The sequence below is a fragment of the Camellia sinensis genome, chromosome 8 (assembly GCF_055761805.1).
Source record: "Camellia sinensis isolate YWXY chromosome 8, ASM5576180v1, whole genome shotgun sequence".
Taxonomy (NCBI): domain Eukaryota; kingdom Viridiplantae; phylum Streptophyta; class Magnoliopsida; order Ericales; family Theaceae; genus Camellia; species Camellia sinensis.
This window is the reverse complement of record NC_138968.1, coordinates 180,105,934-180,129,570: the sequence shown is the minus strand read 5'-3', so window position 1 is coordinate 180,129,570 and position 23,637 is coordinate 180,105,934. Positions and strand designations below refer to the sequence as shown.

Genomic DNA, 23,637 nt, shown 5'->3' with positions numbered 1-23,637 from the left:
ATTAGTTAAGTAGTTTAGTTATTATTCGGTTTATAATAATTAGCTTAATTAGCTTAATTAGCTTAGTTAGCTAGTTAGCTTAATCTATTCGGACCCTCCTGCGTGAGGGCATCAATGTTGTAATAATGTGTATGTCTTCCAACCCCACATTTTTCTCCTTTTTATTTATCCGCTTTTGATGGTTAGATTAGGGGCACCACATCTCAATTAGCATATCGCATGTTTGCATTCATTCATTTGTCCTACATGCACTGAGGCTCGGTTCATTATTCTAACTACATTGTGATTTTAATACTTCTTTGAATACATGCTTAGATCGCATGCTATTTACTTGTTTCATATGCCATATTAGTAGCCAGCCTAGTAATTGCATTATTGCATGCGTTGCACTAGCCATCTTCTATAGTTAGAAATCATGCATTTTTCTAACTCATTTTGTTTTATCTTAACTTAGAGTATTAGGTGAGTTTTTAGTACTTTAGTATACTTGCATGAGTGTAAGTGACTGTCATGACTAGCATGCTTGTCAAGAGGCTAAATGCTTACTTGTTAAAATGTTTGAATGCCTGTGGATGAAGGCTTGTTGCTTGAATTGGAATGATTCAACAAATGTACGTTTAAGCCCACTTTGTTAACTGGCAAAATCAAACCTTTTTCGAAAAACAAACATGAAATTGAAATTGTTCCAATTCAGGCAAACTAGTCTATACCTTGTGTGCATGCATCACATAGTAAGTGCTAACCTAATAAACTAGAACAAGAGCATATAATGTACATAAGATTCATATCATGATTAGTAGAGGCCGATCTTTGATCGGGTGAGCAGTGGTGCTCAATTTATGACCTTTCCCTCTCGTACCTAAGTTCCCGAGCTGAGACAATCTTGGTGATGACGGACACGTGGCCTTTGGCACGAGTCATGGGTTTCCTAATTTTTTTTAAAATTTAGGTGGCGACTCTGTATTTGGCAAAGCAGTCCATTTTTGGCAATTTGATTCATAATCGATTTTCCAATAAATTTGTCGGATTTGGACTCTTTAGTGTTTATCAATTTCACATTGCACTTGTGAGATTAGATTCAGAACCTTGGGAGTTCGAACTATAGGGCTATTCGCCTTCGGAAAGGGGGTGTGAAAAAGTCGAGCTACATCTCCAGGGACTAATGTAAAGACTCGGCCTTGTCTCAAAGTTTCTCCCCTAGTATTAGCTCTCACATTTGTTCTTGGTGCAGAAGTAAATCCAGCTGAACTTGCTGCAAAACGGTTAGTCGTGTCAAGTCTCATCGAGCACACTCTAATCATGTGGCCTGTCTTGCCGCATCGGAAACAAGCACCAGATGCTCGGTGGCACATGCCCCTATGTTTCCTTCCACATTATGGACAAACTGGCATAGACCCACTGCTTTGGCTTGAGCTACTTGACGATCCAATATTTTGCTTCTTCGAAAATGATCGGCCCTTCTTGAAACTGAATCCGGCCTTTTACCTCTCCATTTAGTGTTGGAGTTGTAGCTTGTTTCTTTGTTGCTAGTATGGCCTCTACCATAAATGCCCTATCAAGCACTTCCAAATAAGTAGGCAATTTCAATACGCCCAGTCGATCATACACATCCAGGTCTAAGCCCTCTTCAAATTTTCGGGCCTTCTTATAATCTGTATCGACCATATGAGAAGCAAATCTGGCCAACTCAGTAAACTTAGCCTCATACTTGGCTACAGACATTCTGCCTTGCTTCAATTCTTGGAATTCAGAAACTTTCTGATCCCGAAAGTACTGAGGAAAATACTTGTTATAGAAGATCTCATTGAATTGAGCCGAGGTCATATTCTCATTACTACTTCGGATTAATAACCACCATCTCCGAGCTTCATCTTTAAAAGTGTAAGTGGCCAATAAAACCTTCTGAGTCTTAGTATAAGGAAATACTTCATATAACTTCTCTATTTCTAGTAACCAAGTCTCCGCTTTCAATGGTTCAATACCACCCAAGAAGGTCGGCGGTTTCATCTTCATGAATTTCTGAGTGAGGTTAATGATGTCATTATTATCCACCACAACTTGGACCGGAGGAGGCGAAGAAGGCATCGGTTGTTGTCTTTGCTACTTTGTTATTGTTTTAGTCAGAGCGGCAATCATTTGTTCCATTCGGCTCATTCGAGCCTCTGCGGATTCACTTGCATCACTACTTCTTGCATTCTCCATTAGCTATAGGTAAACAAAAGAATAATAAACATAGGCAAATAGTTCTTTGCACAGTGTTTGGAATATTCACTTCCAGTTCGTTCGTTTCAATTTCATGTGTTCATGTTCTGGTACAGTTTTCTCATGCACAGAAATTAATACACACTCACACATGTAGATGGAATGCCCCTAACCCTCACTAGGACACCCTATAGCTCATATGGACTCGTGTGTCCGATATAATCATGTGCTCTGATACCACTATGTCATGACCTAAACCCACCCCTATAGGTTTAGCGTCGTAACCAACCAGTAATCCTTGGATTACCAAAGGCCTCTAAATAAAATAATTTATAATTAGGGGTTGCGGAAGCAAATATAGAAACATACATAGTCCATTAAGCTATGGAGACATATATGGAACAGAAACTTTAAACCTTTTTCACATATACACGACATTATAATGTAGTAGTCTTACATCATATTCATTACAGATATAAACAAAAGGGGGTTTAGCCCAATATACGATTAACAAAAACTTGTTCATAATCTAAAGAGAAAACAAAGCCTTATACGTTCGCAAAACATAACCATAAGATGTATGGAACCTCCTTGGGAGGCACAAAGGCTGGCTGACAAAAACTAAGACGCCAGGTCCTCAACTCTGAGCCTGGTTACGCGCAAGGTCACCTACATACATAATATAAATAGTGAGTGGAAGCCTAGAGAATAATAACAGAGTAAAGAGTTTAAATGAATGATGTCCTTAACAGAATCAGAAACTAGAGTTCATATCAAAAACAAATTGTATTCATTTTCTTGTTTAACTTCATACACAAATTACAGTTCATGCTTCATCATAAATGGTATATCCATTAGCGTTATCATGCTTGTCAATTCCATAAGGAACCTCTGGTACCGAGAGCTTATAATATACTTGAGCCACGGTATTGTTACCCTTAGGCAAGGGCCATGAGACCACGGTATTATTACCCCTGGACAAAGGCCTTGCTTATAAACCATGATATTATTACCCCCGGGTAAGGACCTTGTGCTAAGGATGCCACGAATACTTGTCAAAAATTGAACAATCATTCATTGGACAAAATGTAACATTTCATAAAACAGAGCATTCTTGTCATATCATATCATATAAGAAATTATTTTAGACATAAACATAGCTTTACAAAGTTATTACTCACAGATGGCTCCACTTGCGAATCAAACAATTCAGATAACTTGTAGCGCATGACCTACATACATACAGCAGAAACATATAATGACACACACACTCAGTTGGCACTTAACTTCTTTCGTTTCATTCTTAGTGTGTTTCTAAGTATTAACCTCTTATCGAGTTTTAATCATGGCCTAAGAATTCCTAGGATGCAATGTGGATGCTAAGATGCACTTTGGAATCCTAAACAAAGCTTGCCAAAAATAGGGGTCCCACTCGAGCGTAACTTACCCCACTCGAGCAGAAATACAATCATGTGAGGGGTTGCTGGAGCACAACTTTCTTCGCTCAAGCGGTCTGCAAACTTTTGAAAAAAGAACTGGTTGAGTGATTTTCACGCTCGACGGACGCTCAACGGTTGCTCGAGCGTGAGATTCAGGTCCTCGCTTGAGTGCAACTCTTGTTGCTCGAGTAGTCTGCAAAAACATGAAACTTTTGGGAGCTTGCATTTCACGCTCGAGCAGACTTCAGGTCACTAGAGCGGAAGTGTAAGATCACAGAGTGATCGCTCGAGCGCAGGTTCTGCCGCTCGAGCAGAAAGTAAAATTCTAGAATTTCCAGATTGCTCTTCTCAACTCAAAACTCAAATTCAACCCTTCAAACACAACTCTTGGGCCCCAAAACTTGAGAAAACAAGTCTAAACTTGGAAAACATAAAGAAGTAAGGATCATTTCATGAAATCAAGGCCCATAAGAATGTCAATTATACAAACTCAAGCTTGAATTGTAAAAACATAACATGAATATGACATGCATGGAGTGATTTAAGCTCCAAGTTTCCAAATCATGAGCAAATGAGATGTTTAGATCAAAAATTTGTTGAATTCCTTAAAAAAAACAAAGATATGGACATGGCATATGGAAATTCTTGAGACTCAAACTCAAAAATGCTATGATATATGCATGCATACATGGTACACTTCTATAGTCAACCATCTAAGTTCAATTCTTGCACTATACAACTCAATTGTTTGAATTCATGTGCTAAGTGACTCAATCCCAAAGTTAGAAGGTTGAATTCTTAAATCCAATGGTCAATTGTTTGAAGTCTCAAGCCAAACCCTCCAAATTCTCTTGTAATTCTCCTAAAATGGGCTCAATCTTCTCTTCTCCCTCTTTCTCTCTCTCTCTCTCCCTCTCCCTCTCTCCTTCTCCCTCTCTCCCTCTACATTTGTAAGCTCAAGGGATGAGGAAATGAGTGTGTAAAGTGTAATCAAGAGCTCACTTGTGCCTTATATAGGCTCAACTAATGAAACTTAATTAGTTTGAGTCAAAAATAACTAAGTGGAATTATTTTATTCTATTTTATTCGTTTTGAATCGAATATCAATTGAACTTACCATAATGTTCTAAAAATTCCAAATAACACATATACCAAGTCAATTTCGTGATCAGATGCCGATAAGGCCTTCGATTCACAAAATATAACAAGATTTCAAACAGATATTCCTATGATAAACAGATAGAAACACAAATAATGCAACACATATGCAAATAATTTAGAATTTTATCTTAATTACTTATTAAGCGTATTGCATCATGTATTAACGTTAATCAGAGGTCGAGGTTGTTACAGTAGCCAAGTTGGTTGAGGGCGAGGGACTAGGGACCTAGGAGTATGCTCCTCTCTAGGTCTTAGATTCGAATCTCACCCCTAGCTAGCTACTTGCGGGCCACTGCGTCTTTGCCTGGTCGATCGGCTCAAGGCCTCGAGATTAGTCGAGGTGCGACACTCCAAAAGAGTGCTGGCCCGAACACTTGGTTATCAAAAAAAAAAAAAAAAAAAAGAATGACAAATTAGCTTGATACCTCCTTACTTCACTTTTGGCTTTGTCGGCTTCTTTTTTTTTTTTTTTTGCATCCTTAATTTAAAATAAAAAATGTGTAAGCATGTAGAAAATGTTGCACTGACAAGTGACTAATAGGTAAGGGTGTAATTGTTTGGTTCTGAATTGGGAGAAAATTTAGCTCTAAATTGAATTCTTTAATTTTGTTAATTGAAAAATCAAAAGTGACCCAATGCCACAATTCGGTTTTTGCTGTTTTTCAATTTAGTACAAAATAACAATTCGCATGACACTTTAAGGGTTTTAAAATTTTATATAATCACATAGAAAAATGAAAAGAAATGGTGACAAATGCTCTATAAATGCATTTGTCCCTAACATTTGTTACTTATCTTTAAAATATTTAATAATTTTATTAACACATATTTTAAAGACACATATCAATAAGTTTTGAAATATTATACATTTTGCATGAAAATACATAATATCTTAAAATTTTCTTAACCTATGTAAACAAGAGCTAATATTTATATTTCGGAAATAGATCAATAGTTAGAAGTTGCCCAACTGTTCATATTTTAATTTGATGGACTCCTCTCACGTGTGGAATGATTTAGTGTACATTATTATGACCAGATTTTAGTATATAGTATATAACATATATACATGTTACTACTATCTCGGCCAGCTTTTGCTTCATTGTTCTTGGACATGAAAAGTTGCAATTACTAGATAGTTTGTCCAAAACATGAGAAATTGTTCAAGAATTTGTTTTTTCTTGGGTTTTTTTTTTAGATTGGAAAGAAGAAAAAAGAACTCAAGAAAAACCAAATTCTTGAGTTGGATAATGGTGAGCCTATTTTGGGGCATGTTATAAAAATATTAATACAAAAAATTAAGATGATTGGATATTAGTAGTTATATTTTTATACCACATTTGTTTTAAAAGAAATAAACAGCAATATAATTTCAATAATATACCATTCGTTTTTTATTTGGTGTATTAAGGACATGAATCATGTTGGACCATTTTAATATCTTTTATTTATTTATTTGTATATTTTTTGTTCATGAATCTTCTTTTGTCTTGTTCATGAATGGAGATTCATTATTTTGGTGACCTTTTGTCTTGTTCATGAATGAAGATTAATTAGAATTCATGAACTAGATGGTGAGTTAATAGTTGAATACACTCTCCCTTTTCTCTAGGTTCAGGGTTATTATTATTTTTTAGTGTATTTTGTAAATTCCTACTGGCCTATAAATAGTTTCTTTCATCTACTCTTTTCCACACCAACACACCAACTATTGTTTGTACTTGAGAGATTACTAGCAAAGAATGATCTTTTTTCTTGGTGGAGCTTTGGATTCACCATCTTGTGCAGAGTTGGTCTGAACCATGCGACAAGCGGTTGGGTTGTTGTATTCTGGAGGGAACAAGTCATAGTTTTGTGACTACTGCATTGGTGTTTGGGTTATTCCTACCGCAGTGGGCTTGATCTCCTTAAAGAAAATGAGATATCCGTGTCTCAGCGTGATTTATTTGTATCTCATTTTCTTTGCATTATTCATCAATAAAATGTAATTTTTTCTGGTATTTTCACCAACAATTTTAAGGAGATCAAACATGGAACAAGTACCAGAAAAAACCAACGGTAGAATTGGAGATCTCAACAAGCCTTTCAAGTTCAATGGAGTTTATTTTAAAAGGTGGAAAGAAAAAGTTCTTTTTTACTTTAGCCTTTTGAAAGTTGCATATGCTCTTACCGAGAAGAACCCAAACAAAATCTCAATCAAGGAGATAAATGATAAAGAGTACGAGGCACATGAAACAAAAGTGGCTTCCTACAATACAGATGAGTATAAATGTCAATTTTATCTCTTAAATTTCCTTGCTGATTAATTTTATGATTATTACTATGACACCACTTATATTTTGTCTTCTATTAATTTTTGGCATGCTCGCTTATGTCATATTAACAGTAAATATGTGGGAATCAGGAGTAGTTTAGGATTAATTCTTAAAGTGACAAAAAAATTTTGAGAAATGTGAAGTTTGCAGTATAGCAAAAATTACCAAGAGGCCTCATAAAAGTGTTGAAAAAAAATACCAAATTGCTAAAATTATTTCATACTAATTTGTGTGAGTGTGAAGGAATTTTAACTCGAGGTGGTAACCGATATTTTATCACTTTTATTGATGATTTTCAAAATACACAAACGTATATTTAGTAAAAAATAAAAGTGATGTTTTTGAGAAATTTAAAGAATTCCTTCTTGAAGTGAAAAATCAATTCGGTAAAAAGATTAAGAGAATTAGAAGTGATAAAGGTCGGGAGTATGAATCTCTTGGATTCAACTCTTTAGTTCAATCATTGGGAATTATTTATGAGACTACTCTACCATATTCACCTTCATCTAATGGCGTAGCTAAAAGAAAAAATAGAACGTTAATTGACTTGACGAATGTTATGCTTATTGATTCAGATGCTCCCTTAAATTTTTGGGGCGAGGCTATTTTGGCAGCTTGCCATGTGATAAATAGAGTGCTACACAAAAAGACTAAAATTGTACCTTATGAGTTGTGGTGGGGGCATAAACCAAATCTAGTTTATTTGAGGTTTTAGGGTTGTTTAGCTTTTGTGAGGCTTACAGATCCTAAATGACTTAAATTGGGTGAACGAGCTACCACCTGTGCTTTTCTTAGGTATGCGCTGCATAGTACAGCTTATAGATTTTTTAATATGGAAAATAATATTATTTTTGAATTAGGTGATACTATTTTTCATGAAAACAAATTTCCTTTCAAATCTAGAAATAGTGGGGGTCAAATAATTTCTGAAAATATTTTATCCGTGCCTAGCTCTTCTACTCCATCTCAAGTTTTCAAGAACAAGAAAATTCTCAAATCCAACCAAGGAGGAGTAAACGAGCTAAAGTTGAAAAAGATTTTAGCCCTGACTATTATCTTTACAATGTGGAAGAAATTCTTCTTATGGTGCAAGAAGCTTTATCATCACCTGATGCTATTTTCTGGAGAGAGGCTGTAAATGATGAGATAGATTCACTACTTTTAAATAAAACATGGAAGCTAGTGGATTTACCTCCAGGTTGTAAAACTATTGGGTGTAAATGGGTCCTTCGTAAAAAACTTAAACCGGATGGACCTATAGATAAATATGAAGCGAGGCTTGTCACTAAGGTTTTAAGCAACAAGTTGATCTTGGTTTCTTTAATACTTTTTCTCCGGTTACTAGAGTTATATCCATTAGACTGTTGATAGCAGTGGCTGCAATTCATGATTTAAAAATTCATCAAATGGATGTAAAAACAACATTTTTAAATGGAGATCTAGATGAGAAGATTTACATGGACCAACCCGAAGGCTTTGTGGAGCCTGGCCAAGAAAGCAAGGTGTGTAAGCTAACTAAATCCCTTCATAGTTTAAAACAAGCTCCTAAACAGTGGCATGAGAAATTTGATTCATGTATGCTTGAGAATGGCTATAAGACTAATGAATGTAATAAATGCATATATTATAAAACTTGTGAGAATGCACATGTTATTATTAGCCTATATGTAGATGATTTACTTATCTTTGGCTCTAATTTGTATAATATAAATGAGACTAAAAATATGCTTAATAGCCACTTTGATATAACAAATCTTGGTGAAGCTAATTTTATTTTGGGAAGTAAAATTACCAAGACTAAGGATGGCATTTTTCTTGATCAATCGCATTATGTTGAGAAAAATTTAAAGAAATATAACTTTCTAGACTGTAAGCATGTTGCTACTCCTTTTGATACAAGCATACATTTATCTGTTGTAACAAATGAAAAAGAAGTGATAAATCAAAAGGAATATGCTAGCATGATTGGTAGTTTGAGATATGCTACTGATTGTACTAGACCTGTCATTGTATATGCTGTTGGAGTACTTAGCAGGTTTACTAGCAAGCCAAGTCGAGATTATTGGCTAGCCATAGGAAGAATTATGAGATATTTATCTGGTATCAAAAATTATGTTTTGTTTTATAACAAGTATCCTGCGATACTTAAGGGATACAGTGATGCTAATTAGAACACTTTGTCAGGTGATTCTCTCTCTACCTCGGGTTTTATTTTTACCTTGGGTGGTGGTGCTATATTTTGGAAGTCTAAAAAACATACTATAATTGCTATTTCTACTATGAAAGCTGAACTTATAGTGCTAGCTTCAGCATGTGAGGAAGCAAATTGGTTGAGAGATTTGTTACATGAAATCCCTTTTTAGGAAAAACCAATTCCTCCTGTGTTAATTCGTTGTGATAGCACTGCTGCTATTGGTAGAGTGAACAATCATTTTTATAATGGTAAATCCAGACCTATTCAAAGGAAATACAGTAATGTGAGATCCTATTTGAGTAATGGCATCATAACTGTGAATTATGTAAAATCTTGTGATAATCTTGCGGATCCGTTAACCAAGGCCTTGGTGAGAGATAGGGTCTGGAATACATCGAGGGGGATGGGTTTGAAGCCTATAAAATTATAAACCATGTATGAGGATACCCAACCCAGGGACCAGAGATCCTGTAACTAGGTTCAATGGGAAGAACGAATCATATGGTGGTTGTAAAAAATGCACTCCTTAATATTTTGTTGTCTATCCCTATGATGTAAGTGCATTTGTCCTATAATGTTGGAGGGTTGAGTTTTTATACTCTTAATGAAATTCTGTAGCTCTTGTTGAGTGGGGTGTGTCAATTACAGGAACATCCTTGACAGATTTCACCTATGTGAGCATGAAAGTGGGGCTGCTTTCTATAAGAACAAAGCTTATTCTCAAATATGCTCATTAAAACTGAGATTAGCACAAGGCCGAAATGTGCTGGCTATTAAAGCTCATGTCAACACCTGGACTATTATGTGTGAGCAGTAATACTTTATTTCCCCCAAGTAGTCATAGTTCAAGTCTGAGACCACTACTGACTCTGGAGTAGATGTTACTGTTTCACTAATAAAGGTTCAATGCAGAGCACACATTCATGATGCATACTAGTCTATCTTTGTTTGGTAATCTCTCTTGTCCTTGTTGATATTAAAATGAGTGGGGGATTGTTGGACCATTTTAATATCTTTTATTATATATATATATATATATATTGTTCATGAATCTTATTTTGTCTTGTTCATGAATGGAGATTCATTATTTTGGTGACCTTTTGTCTTGTTCATGAATGAAGATTAATTAGAATTCATGAACTAAGTGGTGAGTTAATATTTGAATACACTCTCCCTTTTCTCTAGGTTCATGGTCATTATTATTTTTTGGTGTATTTTGTAAAGTCCTACTGGCCTATAAATAGTTTCTTTCATCTACTCTTTTCCACACCAACACATCAACTATTATTTATACTTGAGAGATTACTAGCAAAGAAGGGTCTTTTTTCTTAGTAGAGCTTTGGGTTCACCATCTTGTGCAGAGTTAGTCTGAACCATATGACAAGTGGTTGGGCTATTGTATCCTGGAGGGGACAAGTCATAGTTTTGTGACTGCTACATCAGTATTTGGGTTCTTCCTACCACAGTGGGCTTGATCTCCTTAAAGAAAACGAGATATCCGTGCCTCAGCCTGATTTATTTGTATCTCATTTTCTTTGCATTCTTTATTAATAAAATATAATTTTTTCCGGTATTTTCACCAACAAATCATTATCAATATCTTTTCTGCAATTGGGGTTGTTGCAGCTGGTGAGCCTTACAAGATTTCTTTTGGTCCTTTTTTTCTCGACTAAAATCAATAACAGGATTGTTCTTTTTATTTTGTGTCACCAGAAAAAATAAATAAATAAATAAATAAAAGGCTCTTGCTGTAGAGGCGATAAAATGTTGAACAACAGGGATCAAAATTTACCTGAAGATGTTGTGAATGAGGTACTCTCAAGGCTGCCTGTGAAATCCCTGTTGCGATTCAAATATGTCTGCAGGTATTGGTACACTCTAATTAAAAGCCCTAATTTCATTAGCAAGCACTTTTACCAGGAAAACAATAATGGTCGTCTCCTTATTTAGCATTATATTTCCGACATTGATAGATATGCTATCGCTCTTTTCCCCGATGAAACACCCGCTGGCATACCACCTTTGCATGAAAATCTTGATCATCTACAGAGCCCAGAATGTATAGGCAATGTTGTTGGCCCCATTGATGGCATATTTTTGTTGCACATTCCTGGGTATTATAGCAACAGTGACCATATGGCTCTATGGAACCCTGCTATGAGAGAGTTCAACTGCCTCCAGGTACTCGAACCTATCTTTCTACCGAATTTTCATGCCCTTACAAATATGGTTGGATTTGGGTTGGACCCATTGTCTAGGGATCACAAGATATTTGGATTCGCGACTTTATTGAAAGCATTGATGATGAAACATATGATATAGATTATCCTTATCATGTTGCTACAATATACACTATGGGTAATGATTTGTGGAGACATTTCGATCTTCTTACAATACCTAAATACCGTAATATCTATAATTCTTTGTGTGCCACATCCATAAATGGAGCATATTATTAGCTGTCTGGTTTGGATTATAGTGAACATAGGATCCTTTCATTTGACATGCGGCTGGAGGAATTTAGAGAGATAGAAGGGCCTGATCATCCTGAACCTAAATGGAGGTTTCTTTCATTGTTCAATGATTCTATTGGTTTGTTCCTTTGTCAAACTGGTGTGATTTTGCATTCTACTATTGATATATGGGTGATAGAGGAGGAAGGGTGTTGGACCAAACTAATAACAACAAATCCCTTTCCAGAAGTTTTTCTTCCACATGGGTTTTGGAAAGAGGAGCTTTTGTTTGACAGTCAGACGAATGAGCTGGTGTTGTACAACCATGAAATCCATGAAATGAGAAATCTTGAAATCTGCGGATGTGGCAATGCTCTTGGCCCAAGGATCCTCTGTCCCTAAAAATTCTTGTCCAAAATCAATGGTTGTAAGTGATTTGAGACAAGAAATAGAGATTTTTGGAGACAGAAGATCCTTGCTAATGCTCTTGGGCTTTGGGCTATTTGTTACAAGGAGAGCTTAGTTTCAGTGTTTGGACAAAATGAAGAGGAGGGGCTACCAATTCTCTAATGCGGTTCATGACTTCTTTATTACTGGTTGCTGCACAAATCTTTAAATTTATATTTTGGGAAACAAAAAAAACACTACATTATATTTTTTATTCTTCTATTTTCATTTTTAAGATGCATACTACCTGTAGAAAAAATGGTAAAAACTATAAAACATAGAGAAATTATTTAGTGTTATTTGAATAAATATAAGTGTTGCCAGTGGCAAAGGGAGTGAAGGCCGGGAGTGGGTCACGTGCCCCTCTTGGATTTTGGGATTTTTTTTTTTTTAATTTTGCAAACATAAAGAAAATATTTTAAATAAAAAAAATTACAAAAATATTATTAGAGTGAAATGTCAATGACATGTTAAAAATTATGAGAACAATAATGGTTGTTTTAATTGAAAATGAAAAGACTACTATAAACCATATTATCTATGAAAAAGTTTGAATGTAACGGTGATATCATTATTATTGACATGCAAGTATAAGTAATCTCACTATAAATATATGAAATTTATTGAATTGTTAGTTACATTTGATATGTGAGGTTCCCTCTATATGTGTTTATGCACTATTAGTTGGTGATATCGCATATCAATGGTGACATGGTATTACCATTATATTGAATTTTTAATCAAATTTTGTATTAAAAAAAAATTATCATTATATAATTTATTTTAAGACTTATATCCATTTTTTTTTTTTTTTTTGTATTGTTCACTAGTTCCAAATGATATTATTTTTTTGATATTTCTCAAAATCAATAGTAAAAACTTGCGTGAAATATTTTTGTAAAAATTTCCGATATTGTAATTAATAAGTGGCCCTTCTAATTTAATTTTCTAACTCTGCCACTAAGTGTTGCATGTGTTCTAATTTTATAATTGTTAATATAAATAACACAACTTATTACTTTTGTGTTATTCATTCTTCAAATGTGTGATGTACAACATACAACATATCCTAAATGATCAAGACTTTCTTGATTCAATCGAAAAGGCAAAAGACTATTTTGTTGGTTTTGATTTTAAAAATATTTATTGAAGGTTGGAGATTTGATTACATATGGTATGATTTATTCCTGTTTTAGAATAGTTATAATTTCGTTTGTGAAAATAAAAATGTCAATGTATAAAGATGGTAAATAGAGATCTCATTTTTATTCTGGGATTAATGAGTTTTTTTTTTTTTTTCCCAACAAAACAAATGGCTTCTTTATTAAGCCTATTGGGCCCTAATTCACCCTAACATCTTGTCTCCCTCTCGTTCCTCCTCAACTTGTTGGTCGTCGCCGCCGCCGCTAGCCTTGCCTACTGTTGCTGCTGCCGCTAGCCTTGTCAGTCGCCGTCGATCATCCTCTCAGATTGCCTCCACTCGCCTATTTGGTAACTGGTAAGTCTCTTTTTCTCTTTGCTCCCTGATTTACTCTCCAGATTTGTTTCTCTTGCCCTTTTATTTACTCTCCTTTTACTATCCAGGTTATGGGCATTTTTTTTAATATTATTTTTTGATCTTGGAGTGCAATGACCACAGTTGTTTGTTTGTATTAATTTGGACTAATTAATATTATTTTGTGTTAGATTGTGGCTGATTCTTATTAATCTCTCCTATTGAAATTGTGGAGATTTTAGGTATATAAACATCTCTCAACCACATCGCCCTAAGCAATTTCTCTTGTTCGAGGATCAATCATCTGATTTTGCATTTTAGGTTTCTCTCGTCTCTCTCTCTCTCTCTCTCTGCATTAACATTTTCATCATTTGAAGCTGGTTCTCTGTTTTTTACTTCATTTTTATGTGCTTCTTATCTGTCAATTGTCTGGTATTTACCGATCTATTCATATGTTTTTGGTTTATTGATTTATTTCCATGTCTTAGAATCTCTCCATCTATCTCTCAGAAATTCCATATATTTCTATAGGTGAACTTGTTTATCAAAAAAAAAACTCAAAACTAACCGGATGAGTTTTTTTTTTTTTTTTTTTCACAGTTCCAGAAATATTAATAAATTTTTTGAATTCTCAAAAAATAATATTTCATCTTTTTTCAAATGTAACACTTTGCCAAACGTTAAGACTTTTGAAGTGCAATGTTATATCTTTGCTATTAGTTCAAAGTTATCAATTCATTCCTCATTCTTTCTTTAGGTAGTATTCTGCTGTCACCTTTCTTAAAAAAGGATTTGATTCATGAAACATTATTTGAGAGAGGTAAATTGTCGCACAACAACTGTGATCACCGTGATAAATGATTGTTTGATGTTATAGAATTATATATATTTTTTTTGATTTATTGTCTCAAAATCACATACGATATGTCAACCTATATTTCTTTTTATATTATTTGGTGTATTAACGAAATGAATCATTATCAAAAAAATTTTGCAATTGAGGTTGTTGCAGCTGGTGAGCATTATAAGATTTCTTTTTGTCCTTTTTCACTCAACTAAAATCAGTAACAGGTTTGTTCTTTTTATTTTTGTGTCATCAAAAAAATAAGGCTCTTGACAGTAGGGGTGGTAAAATGTTGAGCAACAGGGATCAAAATTTTCCTGAAGATGTTGTAAATGAGATACTCTCAAGGCTGCCCATGAAATCCCTGTTGCGATTCAAATGTGTCTGCAAGTACTGGTACACTCTAATTAAAAGCCATGATTTCATTAGCAAGCACTTTAACCAAGAAAACAATAATAGCCATCTCCTTGTTCATCATTATATTTTCGACATTGATAGATATGATATCGCTCTTTTCCCTGATAAAACACTTAATTGCATATCGCCTTTACATTAAAATCTTGATCATCTGCAGATCCCAGATTATATAGGACATGTTGTTGGCCCCATTGACGACATATTTTTAGTATACACTTGGTATAATGATGGCAACCGTATGGCTCTGTGGAACCCTACTATGAGAGAGTTTAGACGCCTCCATGTACTCAAACCAATTTTTCCATCAAATTTTCATGCCGTTGTAAATGTAGTTGGATTTGGGTTGGATCCGTTGACTAGGGATTACAAGATTATTTGGATTCGCGACTTTTATGAAGCGATTGTTGATGAATCAGGTGATGACATAGATTATCCTTATTATGTTGTTGCAGTATACACTCTAAGTAAAGATTCATGGAGACATTTTGATCTTCTTACGATACCTATAGGTCGTTCTATCTATAATTCTTTATCTGCCACATGCATAAATGGAGCATATTATTGGCTATGTGCTGTAGGTAATGCTAATCAGTATGGCATCCTTTCATTTGACATGAGGCTGGAGGAGTTTAGAGAGATAGAGGTGCCTGCTAATACTGAACGTAAATGGGGGTCTCTTTCATTGTACAACAATTCTATTGGTTTGTTCTTTTGTCAAACTGATTTGACTTTGGAATGTATTATTGATATGTGGGTAATGGCGAGGAAGGGTGTTTGATCAAACTAGTAACAGTAAAACCCTTTCCAGAAGTTTCACGTTCGCGTGGGTTTTGAAAGGAGAAGGAGCTTTTGTTTCAAAGTCAGACGAGCGAGCTGGTGTTGTTCAACCATGAAACTCATGAGATTAGAAATCTTGAAATGTACGGATGTGGCAGTTTTCTTGGGCTTTAGGCTGTTTGTTACAAAGAGAGCTTAGTATCATTGTTCAGACAAAATAACGAGGAGGGAAGGAGGGGCTACCAATTCTCTAATACGTGTTGGCACCATAAATCTGTAATTTTTATTATTATTTATTATTTATAAATTGCAGTACATGTGGCATCCTCCTACTCATTTGGAAGTTATGAGAAGTTATGAAATGTGAAAAGATGATAGAGAATAAAGTGGAGAACATGGAGCATGAAGTGAAGGTTGAAGGAAGTTATGGAAGATCATATAATATGAAATGGAGGAGGTGGAAGAGTGGGGTAATTTTAGGTAGTTTTTTCCTACAAATGTTTGCCTATAAATAGCCATTCATGGCTACATTGTAAAAGATCCATAATTCAAATCAAAGACAATTGATTTCAATATTTCTTGTCATTTTTCCTTATCTTAAGAGTAGTTTAACATAGATTTATATTTCGAAGCATTTATGTTCAGTCTTTCCTTTTCAAAGCATTTTATGCACTTCCTTCTCGAAGCATAGGAGTAGAGGTAAGTAATGATTACTTTAATTGTTCACTCAATTGTCTTTCTCTGTCTCCCTCATTTTTTTTTTAATTTTTCTTTCCTCTACACTTGGCAATTTTGAAGTCCTCTTTGTTGAGGCAAAAGAACCGTCAACGCAATCGCTTGATAATTAGCTTGAATTTAATCTGCAAAGATTTTTCAATCCTTATTGGCACGCTTGCATTTATGATATTTTCCTTCGTAAGAAAAATAAGCCAACAATTTTTGGCACGCCCAGTGGGACGTCAAGTGTAAGAAATGAAAAATGAATTGGATTTGGCCATTTCAAATAGCCTAGATGAAATCTATTGGCGTAAACAAAAAATTTTGGATCTTCAAGAAAAAATCCATTTTCTTGATGAAATAAACTTTCATCCCTTACAATATTATTTGGCGGAAGAAAAAAGAAACCATCTAATTGAAGAAATTCATCAACTTGATATGAAAATTCGCCAATGGAATGATGAGTTATCAACTCTCACTACCAAGTCTTTAACTGAGGCTTTAATGGCCGAAATTGGTGAATATTTTTAGAATTTTTCCATGGTTAAAAATAACAAAAGCAAAGAGTTGATGTAGAGACCTTAAATTTTGCTAATTACACTTGAAACCCTAAGTGTTGGGTTAATCGCATTTTAGTCCCAAATTTCATAAAATTTTACAAAGTGGCCTAATAAAGGATAATTTTCCCGTATATTATCATAAGTAAATCATGGAACATCACTTTATAATTGGAAGTACCCTAAAACTTGGTTTTTATTTATTTACCTCCTAGTTTATGAATTAATTCATACATTTTATTTTTATTTCTATTTTTGTTTTTGTTGTTCTTTCATTTATTATTTATTTGAATATGTACATAGGTATTATAAATAATATTTTGGTGGAAAATTGGTTGAAAAATAAAATAAAAAATATCTAGGTATTTATGCCTTCCTTAGTCATTAAGATAATTTTCTTAGCCATTAAGGAACAATAATTGAGCAAGGGTACAATTGTCTTTTCAACCTAAATCCCTTGCCTATAAATTGAGAACATTTTCCACATTCCCTACACATATTTTCAGCAGCCAAGGAGAGGGTGAGAGGAGGAGATTGTGAACTATAAGGAAGTGAAGAAGAAGAAGGAAGAAAAGTTGTTTTCTTGAGTTAATGTAAGAACACACCCCTTCTATGTCTTCTCCAATTCTTTCACCCATTTCATCATATTTTCTAGATGCCCTCTTGTGTTTCATATTAATGGTAAATAGGGTTTTTGATGTGTATGAAAGTGTGGGTTTGATTTAGTGACTTTGCCTTACCAACACTACAAGAAAATGCAGAAATGGCGACTAAAAAAATTATTTTCGTCACTGAAAGTGTCATTTTCGGCGACTAAAATGGAATTAGTAGCCAAATGTATAGTTATTGGCGACTAAAAATCAATTTAGTCGCCGATTATATGGGTTTTACCGACTAAAGGTTTTTTAGTAGCCAAAAGTGACGGTTTTTGGCGACTAAAATAATTTAGTAGCCAAAAGTATAGGTTTTGGCGACTAAACAACAGTTTGGTCGCCGATTATACGTGTTTGGCGACTAAAAACAGTTTGGTCGCTGAAAGTGAAGCTTTTTGGCTACTAAAAAAAATTTAGTAGCTAAAAACAGGCAATTGGCGATTAAAATTCAATTTAGTAGCCAAAATGGGACGTTTTCGGCAACTAAAAACAGGTTTAATCGCCAAAATTGTTTATTTTTAGGTGGAACTTATTTTTTTAGTGACTAAAAAATAATTAGTAGCCCAAAATTATAGAATTGGCGGTTAAATAATGGATTTAGTCGCCAAAAGTGGCCTCAATTTTTTTTTAGTAAATAATTTATTTTTTACATAAATTATATTGAATAAAAATAATTATATATATATATAGTTTTATATTAACACGGGTCAATATACTATATAAATAATATATATTGCATATATATTCATGTGGTGTTGTAGTGGCATAGTGAAGGGAGTGTGCTTCTAAAGGTTTAGAACCTGGGACAGGTTGGTGGTTCAAATCTCAGAAAGAGCAAAAAAGTTAGTATTTTTTTTTTTTTTCACGGAAACATCTTTGGCGACTAAAATTATTAGTTGCCAAAAGTCTTTATTTTGGCGACTAAACGGTTTAGTCAGCGATTCAGTGAGTATTGGCGACTAAAGGATTAGTCGCTAAATGTATGATTTTCAAAAGTGTAAATCACTATTGGCGACTAAAACTTTGGTCGCTAAAGACTTGTTTTTTGCCTACTAAAAAAGGTTTAGTCGCCTATACCTCCGGCGACCATGTATTCGCGACAAAAGCGGTGACTAAAAATTTTAGTCAGGGAAACTAAAAAGTCGACTTTTGGCAACTAAAAATGGACTTTTGGCGACTAAAAATTTAGTCGCCAAAGGTGATTTTTCTTGTAGTGCAATTTGTCAAATTATGCACTGCTGCAACTTCTCTAATTTAAAAGAAATATCAAATCTACTTATTTCTCAAATCTGAATTTAATGTAGGATATTTGGTGTGTTTAAAGCTTGTAATAATTTTATTAGCCCCTCCTTGTGTGATTTTAGGGCTTGGATATTGTGTTTAAAAATCTAGTCCTGAGTCTCTGAAAAACAGTCCACTTCTTTCAATTTTATAAAATTCCAGAAAAATCATCTCATGTTGGTTCTTCTGTCAAACTTTAGAGTTCTGAGTCCTCTTTTCAATAGAATTTATTTGGGTGAAAATCATCGGGTAGATTGAGAGGAAAGCTAGTTTTCCCAAAGGGTGACAAATCTGGACAGGTTCTAGAATATAGCTTGTAAACGAATTTCTGGAGGTTCTATACAAATTCTGAGAATTGGAACTAAAACTAGACAGGTTGATTATCATTTATGTGCAATATCAGCCCCTAATTTGACCTGGAAGTATTTTTACCAAAGCATTCTTGTTAGCCCTTCAGAACTGAACAGTGCTGGAAAAGGTGTTTTATTATGTTAGCTGTCTCCAAGTATTTTAAAGCATGTCTAATGTTGTTTGCTTTCCTTACCATACGTATGCATGATTATTATGGGCTATATCTCCTCTCTTATGTTTGTCTCATGCTCTTTTATATTACCGAATTACTGAATGTGACTAACTTACTTGGTAAACGATCTAATAAACGGGAAATGATAAGGGGTTGGCAATGGGTGACGTTCATATTAGTGTTGTGGAATAATTTATACATATGAATGACATAAATTATGATGGGACTAAAACCAAATGAGTTAAGTCTTGCGCAAGCGGTCTAAGCGAGCCCCTAGGTTGACACGGATGTATTTAGACTCTATGCAGTGGTTTCAGGGTGTAAGCGAGCCCTTTGGTATTGTATGTACATGGTGTAGGCGAGCCCTAGGCACGATTTGGGTGTAAGCGAGCCTACTTGTTTGGCCGTCCCTTTTGAGCTCCATCAATGTCACTGACCGGTAAATAACCAGGAGGTGGGCATAGGTGGTAAGGTCTGCAAAGCAGCAAAAGGGGGAGTTCTGAATAGTCCGGTGTTCAATCCTTGTGGTTGGGTAGAAGGATCTCTTTGGGGGATTCTAGATGTCTTGTCTAACTACTAATTCATAGAACCTTGTTGTAATATTGTATGTCATGTTACCTGATTTGTTCTGTGAATGGCTGATTGGTTGATAGAAGATATGGAGATGTATGTGTTTTTACTAGGCATTCCAAGCTCATGGCGTGTCATGCCAGGTGATGAAGCAGTTTACAATGGTGAAGGTTATTTCAAAGGCAAATAAGATGAAGTGTTGGAGCTGTGGTACATTTGAAGACTTAGACTAGTAGTTTTTTTTTTTTCTTTTTGACTTTTGGTTTGACAACGTTTTGGTAATCCTGTAATGGAACATAAACGAATTATATGTGATATTAACTCTGGTTATATATGCATATTAAGATGTTTGGTTATCTATCCTACTTATGTTGCATTATTGTATGTATTTAACGGCCCGGAAGTTGGGGCGTTACAGTTGATTTCATCAATGGCTGGGGGGTTCAAGAGCCCATTTTTAAAGAGCCAAATTATGAAGTTAACATAACGAAAGAGCATGTTCTTGAGCCAAATTTGGCTAAGAATGATGTTCCATGCATGATTCGGGGGGTCCAAAAACCAATTTTTAAAGAGTCAAGTCATGAAAATAATACATCTATAGGTGATTTTCATAAGCCATTAATGGCTAACATGGAAAAACAACCCACTTTGCCAAATAATTATAAAAATCAATTCGGCGAAAGTCATGTTTTTAAAACAAACATGGTCAAGAATAATGAACAAGGCACTGTTCATGAATTCAAAATTTTTGACATTTTTCAAAGTGTCAAAAACTATGAATTTTCATAGTCACACTATACCATGACTTTTGTTGTTCAAAATCCATTTTGGATTTGTGGATCACATAACTTTGATGGAATGGCTAACAAATAATATTTTGTTATTGCAACATATTGGGCCAAAAATATGCTTATTAGTTGATCCATAAAACCATCACTATTTCGTTTTGTGGTTACCTTCGAAGCATGTCCCAAGACACTTCGAAGCATGTTATTCATTGAAATATCATTTTATAGCCATTAGTGGCTAGTTAAAATGCCAAACTAATTTCATAGTAATCCAACTCTTTGGATTTGGTTTGAAGAGATGTCATGAGCACTTTCGAAGGATGACTTTGATCCTTTAGTAACATATATGACTTTCGAAGGGTGGTGTAGACGTGCCCGCGTGGGGCCTTCGTGCTACAGTTCGGACTCGATTTCGTCACAGTTCTTAATCTGAACCAAAGAGTCCAAATCCAGCAAATCGTTTTGAGAAAACAGATTTTTAGAAAAGAAGTGCCAAACATGGACTACTTTGCCAGATACAGAGTCGCCACCTAAATATTTTATTTTGGGGGAATTTAGGAAACCCTGACTCGGTACCAAAGGCCACGTGTCCGTCATCACCAAAGTTGCCTCGGCTCGGGAACTTGGGTACGATTGGGGAAGGTCAGCTATGAGCACCCCCGCTCACCCGATCAAAGATCGGCCTCTACTAACCATGATATCTTGTTTTGAAAACAATATATGCTCTTATTCCGGTTATTAGCCTAGAATTACTATGTTATACGCACAGCAAACAAGTATAGACCAAATCGCCTAAATTGGAATAAAAACATTTCATGTTTGTTTTGAAAATGGTTTGCTACTCGTAAGTAGGTTAAAATGCAGATTTTGCCACCCTTAAGTAGGCTTTAGAAAAGATGGTTTTGCCACTATCTAGTGGGCTTAAAACTCACAGTTTTAGTGCATTATTCCAATTTAGGTAATTCAACCTCCATCCACAGGCACTCAAGCAGTTATATCACATAAGCAGCTAGCCTCATGGTAAGTATGCTGTCATGGCAACACTCACACACATGTGGCATGCTAAAGCACAAAGAGCTTACCTAGTACTCCGAGCCAAAACAGAAACCAGTTAGTAATCATATGCATGATCCTAGTTCATGTTAAAAATGGCTAATGCAACACATGCAAAATGCAACTAAGACGGGCTCAGCTAATCTACAATGACATGTGAAACGCAGCAACTAACACATATTCAATTTGGAATTGGAATACAAATGCAATTAGAATGATGCGCCGAGCCCGGTGCGTGAAAAACGAATGGATGGATGCAAACGTGCTATCATACTGTATGCTAATTGAAACATGCCCTAGACTAACCATCGAAAGCTAGTAAATAAAAGGAAAAAAAGACGTGGAGTTAGGAGACATACACACAATCACGCACACTTATTACACAATTGCCCTCACTCGGAGGGTCCAAATAAATATTACAGTCCGAATAAATAATACCAAATTAATTATCATAGAATTTTTAATTAATTAACAAATTAAATATAGAAAGAATGTGGCCACAGCCCCGCCTCGGGATGCGTGAATGATGCATGCTTGACTCGTCTCGCTTAGAAACTCACTGCCATAGCACTGTTGCCTCTATTTACACTACCTCACCCCTCTGAAAATTATGAAAGTCTCCGGAACTGCTTTGAGCTTCCTTCTGAGTGCTGTGGAGCGCCACTGGCCAGAGCAAAAGGCCACCGACCATGGGAATACGGCTATCGGCCAAATATGGTGTCATCGGCTGGGCATTGATGGTCGGTCGGCACTAAAGATGGCCGGTCGGCCATTTCTTCCTGTAGAATCCTACAATTGACAGCAGCAGAGGGCAAGCAGTGCATGGCATGGAATTTTCAAGCAAATATGTGCATGGCCACTGTCCCTATCATGCTAAGGACTCAAGGGAGGGCGGCTCTTGGTACTTTGGCCATCAGTCACGCACTTCAACGGATGATTGCCAAAGGTACCAAGTTTGCAACTTAATGTAAATGCATGCAACAAACAAATGAATGCTAACACCCTATCATGTTGAGATCAAGGGCATCGGCGACCAAGGATTGAGACGTATTTCGTCACTTTAAGTACAAACATTCCTCAATTCTCATGCTTGGTTTGACACCCCAAACCAAGCATAATGTAATGCAAGTATGCAATGTACCTCACATATGTAACATGGGTCAAATATGCAACATGAAGCTAAGTAAGCAAGGCATGCCAAATGCAATGCAAACTAAACATGCCAGTGTGTAATGTACTAAAGCATGTAACATGCGATGTAGTAAACATGGACAAATATGCAATGGGACTAGCATGTGGCAACACATAATGAGCCAAATATGCAACAAACATATGACAAACATGTAATGGTGGACTTAAACCATAAAGGACAGATCTCAGCCTTGCCAAAACAGTAGCCAAAAGTGCCAAAAATGGTGGACAAGTGGTCATGTAAACATGCACACCAATGAGCCAAAAAACCCAAGCATGGAAGGCTACTCTCAAGAACACTCAAAGGTGGTAAGCATGGACATTAAACACTCATGTTAACTTCTTAAAAAAAAAAACATGTGAATGATGATGCCAAATCATGCTAGAGAATAGATGCAAAATGAAAGGCATTCAAGGCCACAAATGGGAGCATTACTCAACACCTACCTCAAGCAAGCATGGCATGAGCTATACAACCAAAAACAGAGTTTTAATGCACCAAAATAAGTCCCAAAACCCCCTGATATGGCAGCTGAGAAACACAAAACAAGAGGCATGCA

The 23,637-nt window shown here is 35.4% G+C and overlaps 1 protein-coding gene and 1 long non-coding RNA gene across 2 annotated transcripts; one reads left to right on the top strand and one right to left on the bottom strand.

Annotated features, from left to right (window-relative positions):
- Window positions 1-1,413: 1,413 nt before the first annotated feature.
- Window positions 1,414-2,085, bottom strand: LOC114285150 (uncharacterized). Its single transcript, XM_028228155.2, has one exon. It carries the CDS (start codon window positions 2,083-2,085, stop codon window positions 1,414-1,416), a length of 672 nt encoding a protein of 223 aa, XP_028083956.2.
- An 11,482-nt stretch (window positions 2,086-13,567) lies between these two features.
- Window positions 13,568-15,794, top strand: LOC145796760 (uncharacterized). Its single transcript, XR_014337273.1, has 3 exons — window positions 13,568-13,709; window positions 13,942-14,027; window positions 15,546-15,794. It is a non-coding gene; the product is annotated as an uncharacterized LOC145796760 (long non-coding RNA).
- Window positions 15,795-23,637: the final 7,843 nt, after the last annotated feature.

What these genes read in the sequence shown, in the direction of transcription:
- LOC114285150 (XM_028228155.2), bottom strand. Translation starts at nt 2,085, where the DNA reads ATGCCTTCTTCGCCTCCTCCGGTCCAAGTTGTGGTGGATAATAATGAC.